This window comes from the organism of the source record quoted next, unplaced genomic scaffold (genome assembly GCF_019419815.1).
Source record: "Pyrus x bretschneideri cultivar Hongxiangsu unplaced genomic scaffold, Pyrus_bretschneideri_v1 Contig73, whole genome shotgun sequence".
NCBI lineage: Eukaryota > Viridiplantae > Streptophyta > Magnoliopsida > Rosales > Rosaceae > Pyrus > Pyrus x bretschneideri.
The window spans coordinates 1,030,927-1,038,426 of record NW_025999813.1 but is presented as its reverse complement, the minus strand read 5'-3'; the positions used below and the strand labels follow the sequence as shown (position 1 = coordinate 1,038,426).

Below are 7,500 nucleotides of genomic sequence, written 5' to 3'. Positions count from 1 at the left end.
AACCTGCAACTATACATGGCAGCCAAGGCACGTGGCCCGTCATATTTGTCTGACCGAGGTGGGTTCGAGAATTAGTAAGGGTAGATAGAGGCCAACCAGACAAGCTGGGATTGTTCTCTGGGTAAATGCCCACACAGTGGTATATCAGGACACTTCATGAGCCACTATTTTAAGTTGTTTGGATATCCCGAGAATTGAGATAAGACCCATGATCTTCGCTTCAATAAACCTCGAGCCTCCATTGTAGAAACTAAGAATGATTCGGATGATATAGCAAACAAAACATCTGCTCTGATTGCTGCTGTAGGTAATGATGTTAAGACACTCAATATCTCTACTCCTATTATGAATGACCCATGGATAATTGATTCAGGGGCTACTGAAGATATGACTTGTGATTCTAGACAGGTTTCATTACTAAAAAAACTCCACACAAACCGTGGTCAACATTGCTAATGGTAGTGCCGCCCCAATTATTGGGGAAGGCACCGATTTCTTTCTAATACCATGAAACTTGATACTACCCTTGTGGTTCAATCCTTAAATTATAATTCATTACTCGTTGCCCAAATAACCCTTGCCTTACGTTGCTTAATTGTTTTTTGGCCTTTTTTTTTTGTGTGTTTACACATCCAAATGCGGAAGACGATTGGTTATGGTATTAAACAAGGGAAGCTGTATTTCCGAGAGTTGAATTCAAATAGTTCTGGCTTGCTAACTCAAGCTCTTTCAATTGATGGTTCTTAAGGAAAGACTAATAAAGTGTTGGATGTCTGGATATGGCACCGTTATCATGGACATGCTTCATTTGGTTATTTGCATAAATTATTTCCTAGTTTGTTTGTTAAAAATGATGTGTCTTAATTTAAGTGTGATGTGTGTGAAATGGCTAAGAGCCATCAAACTTCTTTTCCTCCAAGTTTAAACAAAAGTTTCGTTCCTTTTATGATACTCTGATGTTTGGGGTCCCTCGAAAATAGCTTCTCTTGGTGGAGCTCATTGACTTGTCACTTTTATTGACGATTGTACGAGAATGACTTGGGTTATTTTGTTAAAATAGAAAAGCAAAGTTAGTTCGACCTTTCAAAAGTTACACAAAATGGTTGATGTGCAGTATAATATGAATATCCAGGTTCCTCGAAATGACAATGGAGGAGTGTATGTTCATACAGAACTTCGTTCTTTTCTTGATATGCACAGTATTGTTCATCAGACCATATGCCCGTATACTCCCTAGTAGAATGAGTTGGCCGAACGAAAGAATAGACCCTTGTTAGAGGTGGTACGTGCTTCCCTTCTTGAGCACGCCTTCCACTGCATTATTGGCGTAAAGCACTCACGTCCATTGTGTATCTCATTAATCATCACCCTTCTCCCACTCTCGGCTTTTAGACACCGTTTCAGGCCCTTATGTCTCTGACTAGTTGTCCACTAATGACAAGGTAAACTTGAGCCTCGAGCCCTTCGTTATGTGTTTATGGGGTATGCTACTACTCAAAAGGGTTATCATTGTTATCATCCTCTGACTAAGAAAATGTTTATTACTCCAGTTGTAAGTTTCCATGAAAAAGAAATCTATTTTGGTTCATCTGAGTCCTCACTTCAGGGGAAGTTCCGAGGCGATGAAGTTCAGACGTTTAATTATGGTAATGAACAACAGCCTACTGACTAGTGGCTGACTGGACAACAGCCTGCTGACCATGATAGGCCCACAGGACTGCAGGAAACCTGGCCCGTGGGACAACAAACTGAAGAGGCCATGATAGGAGAGCCCACGATAGGAAAGCCCACGATCTTGTTGTTGGAGATAGAAAAGTAGCAAATATCTCGTGATAGTGACACCCCACTGTAACTGCAACCCACAATTTTAGGAGAAACCGAGCATATGGACTTGTCTTTCAGTGATACCTATAACCAATCTCCTTCTATGCTGGATGGACCACCACTTCGTCATCTTCCAGAGCGTATTAACCAAGGTATTCCTAAACCCATTTAAGAGGCGGATCGTAAGTGTAAAAATAAATATTCAGTGAGTGAACCAAATTCGAACGCTAGAGTGAGGTACCCATCAAACAGTTATTTGTCTACTTGTCACATGTATGAATCAAATAAGTCATTTGTGTATCAATTATCTACTGTATATATATTCCTAACAATGTGCAGGAAGCCTTAGCTGATCATCGATGGAAATAAGCGACGAGCAAGGAATTGAGATCGTTGAAGAAGAATGCTACCTGGGAAATATTGGATTTGCCAACGGGCAAGAAACCTGTAAGATGCAAATGGGTATGTACAGTGAAATACAAAGCAGATGGAACAGTGGATCCCTTTAAAGCAAATGGATATACCTAGAAATATGGCATAGAATACACAGATACCTTCACATCGATGGCCAAGATCAATACAGTTTGTGTTCTACTATCCTTGGTGGCTAACTTAGATTAGCCACTGCAACAGTTCGACGTCAAAAATGTGTTTCTACATGGAGATTTAACTGAAGAAATTTATATGGATCTTCCACCAAGATGTAATGGTACAGGCATACAGAAGGGAAATATGTGTAGGCTTAAGAAGTCATTGTACAGGTTAAAGCAGTCTCCAAGTGCCTAGTTTTGTAGGTTTACTAAGTCAATGAAGGCATTCAGATATAGACAAAGTAATTGGGATCATACTTTGTTCTTGAAACGTAAGAATAGGAAGATTATAGCACTCATCGTATATGTGGACGACATGGTGGTTACAGGTAATTGACTAGTTGAGTGAACGGCTTTGCAAAAGTATTTATCCACAGAGTTCGAGATGAAAGATCTTGGTTCTCTGAAATATTTCCTTGGGATTGAGGTATCAAGATGCAAGTCCGGGATATTTTTGTCCCAACGAAAATATATTATTAATCTATTGAAAGAAACCAGTATGTCAGCATGCAAACTCGTGACTACTCTGTTGGTTGAAGGAATAAAGTTGGGTATAGATAAGAATCAAGTACTGGTAGATAAAGGGTGGTATCAAAGGTTAGTTGGGAGGTTAATGTATTTGGCCCATGCGAGACCGGATCTTGCTCATACTGAGTGTGGTCAGTCAGTATATGCAATATCTTGGAGAACAACACATGAGTGAGGTTATGAGAATATTGTGTTATTTGAAGGGAAGTCCAGGAAAAGGGATTTTGTTCAGGAAAAATGAGCATTTCAAAAAAGAATGATATACAGATGCCGACTGGGAGGTTCGACAAATGATAAATGTTCGACATTTGGATTTCACTTTTGTTGGAGGTAATCTAGTGACATAGAGAAGCAAGAAGCAAAATGTAGTAGCATGGTCAAGCGCAAAAGCCGAATATAGAGGTATGGCACCTGGTATTTGTGAACTTTTGTCGCTTAAGTTTTTGTTACAAGATTTGGAGGTCAAACATAGTCAGCCAATGAGGTTATTCTGTGACAACAAAGTTGCACTTGATGTTGCTCATAATCCAGTACAATATGATAGGAAACATGTGGAGGTTGATAGGTTCTTCATTAAAGATAAGTTGGAAGGAAAAGTAATCAAAGTTCCCCCGATCGGGACCAACGATCAAGTCACATGCCCACTAAGGCTGTTTCTAGTGACAAGTTCTCAAGGTTGTTAGACAAGTTGGGCATGTGTAACATATATGCACCAACTTGAGGGCAGTGTTGACTTTGTATTAGAATCCTTTTAATCTGAGGATTCCTATAATCTTGGGTTTCCTAGTTTAGGGTGTATCTCTTGTAATTATTCTTTCCCCTTTATGATAGGATTGTATATAATTTATATATACCTCTAAATGAGAAGAATAGAATATACTTGAAAAGCATTCTTTCTTCTATTTTTGCTACCACAAAATTAATTTTTTCATTTATCCTAACTCAATGAAGTGTGTATATTAAAAATTAATCCTAACTCGATGTGGGTGCATATGCATGGCCTTCGAATGTGAGATATCGATATCTTTTGCACCATCGGTGCAATAATTGTAGGAACCAGCAGTAAATTTCCGTGATGATAACTAAAAGAATTTATCCTCTTGACAAAACCCAGTTAAATGAGAATTTTATCTGTTTTCTAAATATTCTCAATACCTCTGTTCATGAAGGGCAGTCAAGTTTAGCTAACCATACGATACTAACACCTCACTTATCAATTTTAATCATAATTTTCCGTTGAATATAATGCTTAATTAGGTTTCTGACATGGAAAATTTCAGTGAGCACACCATTTGAATGACTTGGTTGAATTTTGACCGCCAAGACTTTGAGCTTCAACTTTATCGGGTGCAATTGAGAAATTCACGTGACAAATTTTATGGTTATGAATGTTCCACAAATTCATGCAGTTACCATATTTTTGATGCAGAGAATGTAAATACAAAATATTATTATATTTCACATATATATACATTGGTCTAAAAATTTCCACCTAAGCCCCGCTTAGGCGTTAGGCGGCTGGTCACTATCCCGATTAATGCCTAAGCATTTGAAAATTAAGAAATGGTGCCCAAACTTGTTGAGGCGCTTGCATAGACCTGCTGAGGGGCCCGCCTAGACCATCTAGGTTGCAACTCAATTAGATAGACAATATATAATTTTAATTTTGCATTTTATTTTTTTGAATAAATTATAAGAGATTTGTTGCATACTTCAATAAACACACATTATATTCTTGGTCGCCATGTTTTCATTATGTTCCAATACTTCATAATATATATGTCATTCTAATTTGTCGTTTATGATGAAATTATATATATATATATATATTAAGTATAAGCTAACACTTATTTACACGAAATATAATATAGTTACTTAAATTCGTTTAGTCCACCTAAGCGCTAGGCCTCAGCCCGCTGCCAAACTAGCGTATAGCATCTTTTAGAACATTCTTTATATATATATATATATATATATAGCATTTGATCAAATTGGACCCGACGTGAATCTAATATATAAGCTTAGATTATCTGTATGTTATTATTATTATAACAGCATGAATTAGAAAGTCGTACGTAGCAGATATTGTCCAACCCAAATTTATAAAGACTGAATTACCCTTGAGAAGCTTCTGTTCTTTGAAATTCGACCAAAACACAGTGCTGGATCCGTGCTTATCTCACTCTTTTTCCCTTCTCCGCACACACATGGTTGATATTGTTTTGCATACTACTCCTCGAATTTATTGCATGATTAATTTATACATGTTCCCGCACTTACGAGTCCTTAATCCTTATTGACAAAATGCTATGAAATACCAAGAAAACTTTGATACAGATTTTGATTGATGACAAATTGAGCAAGTTGCAGCTCTTTAGCTGGTCATGGCTATATGTTAATATGCATATGCCCTTGATATTTCAGCTGCCCGGTGCCTTCTCTTTTGGAAGATAGTAGTATTATTAGTACGTGTCCACCAACCAACAATCAGCCCATTGATTTTAGTCTCCTTTTTAAGTCATGTATATAGTGCACTTTGAAAACGAAAATATTAGTTTCTAGCAGCTTGCTGAAGAAAGTAAAATTCTTGAACATGCCTGAAGCAATGCATTTGGGCACCAAGCCCAAGTACATGCTCTGAGTTTAGATTTCTTACATTATGTGTAAAAGTTCAACGCGGCGCAACATGCATATGCAAATGATATATGATTTTGTATTTCATATAAATATATTGTGTGTTGGAGTCCAACATAATTTACTAGATACATAAGAATCTCTTGAGCATGCAAAACTAGCCCTACAAAAGTTGGTTGTGAAAGGAACGTGTAATAGGATTTTATGTATGGTTACTGATCAAATATAATGTTTAGAATGTGATGACTGAAAAGTATACTATTAGAGTGATTTAACCTTGATGGTTCAATTAATCCCATCCATGTATGTCACTCGAGTAGTAGTGCAGGCGTGCATGAGCCAATGTCATTTTATGGAGTCACCTAGCCCTACAAATGACCTAATCAAATTTCAAAACAAGAGTCGCCTCAAGGTTCAATTAATTGAGTCCACAAAATAAAAACTAGGACACATTAATACGTAACCTTTTATCTTTTTGCAAACTTTACAGCAAAAACAAAAGATTGGACATCATGGTTCATACAATTACAAAAGAGATTGATTAAGAAAAACGAACAAACAAAAAAACAGATAATTCAACAAAGATAAATTTGCCGTTTTGGTTAATTCACCAATTAGGAGTGGCATTCGTACTTGTACTCTCGGATGAATTTAACAGTTCTTCCAAGTAATCCGTTCCCAAGTCTTCAAACACCACCACATTCTCTATCCTCACATCTCTGTCCACTTTACTTTTCGTGTTCCCAGTTTTCCTTCTCATGGAGTGCTTTCGCTTAAGAGCCACCACCGGCGAACAACCTTCCAAATCTGAGGTACCATAATTGATCTCCCTAAGCGATTTGCGGACTCTTTCAACTGGAAAATTGAGAACCGCCGCAGAGCCTCGCATGGAAAAGGCAGCTTGATCATAGGCAAGAGCTGCGGCTTCAGCACTGTCAAATGTGCCTAGCCACACCCTTATGCCATGTCTAGTGGAGTCTCTTATTTCTGCAGCAAACTTGCCCCACGGCCGCCTCCGAACCCCTCTGTAGGACTTTTCCTTTTTCAGGTTTTCTTCTTCAGATGCGGAGCTCACCTCCTCTTCTTTAATTGGGTTTGCAAAAACAGAGACGCTTGATGTGATTTCTTGGGTGCCCTCGGAAATCAGACCGTAGAGAAGCATTTCTTCCGAGTCATTTTCATTGAAAGGAAGGGAATTGTTGCCAAATTTAAGACCATCATCCCAAGAAAATGATGATCCAAACGAAGATTCAGGTGACAAATTGGAGTATGGAGAATCAAAAGTAGAGTAATTCATTTGAAGAATTGGGGTGTTTTTGTTTTCTGCTTGGAATACTCTCTATGTGTTTGTGTGTTTGTGGCAATGCATGTTGGTAAGCTAAAGATTTGCACCCTCGTCCATCATATATACCCAATTCCAATGGGTCCCGCATATGCGGACCAATAGAGGCCAACAGGATCCCAGGTTAAAATGGCCTAAAGGTAGGGGTAAAATTACAAGGGTGAAATGGTAAAAGCAGGCAGGTGGATCATATTAAAATATATGTGGTGGGCCATATTTTATTAGGTTTTTGTATTATTGTATTATTGTGGGGTGCCACACAAGTTGGATGAATTTGAGCACGTGGGTCAATTGAAGCATGGCGGCCAAGTCAGAGAGAAATTTGTAGTGACATCAGCTTCTGATATCATTGAAGGATATTGTCCACGTGTCAGCATGTTGATTCTTCTGACAGATGAATGTAACAATTCACCTTGGTGGCCCAATGGCCGTTGGAGATGTCATACACTGGATGCATAATACGTCTTTCTTTTTAAATCGCTTCAAGGAACACCGTTGGATTGTCCGTGTAATTTCGCTTTCAAAGATGTTCACCAAGGTTTTTATATCCTACTTGCCCCTTAAAAAAAGGTTTTTATATCC

The 7,500-nt window shown here is 38.1% G+C and overlaps 1 protein-coding gene across 1 annotated transcript; it reads right to left on the bottom strand.

Moving 5' to 3' along the window:
- Window positions 1-6,028: 6,028 nt before the first annotated feature.
- LOC103967466 (ethylene-responsive transcription factor 1B) lies at window positions 6,029-6,964 on the bottom strand. The gene has a single exon (XM_009380720.3). It carries the CDS (start codon window positions 6,871-6,873, stop codon window positions 6,184-6,186), a length of 690 nt encoding a protein of 229 aa, XP_009378995.3. The 5' UTR covers window positions 6,874-6,964; the 3' UTR covers window positions 6,029-6,183.
- Between the last annotated feature and the right edge of the window lie 536 nt (window positions 6,965-7,500).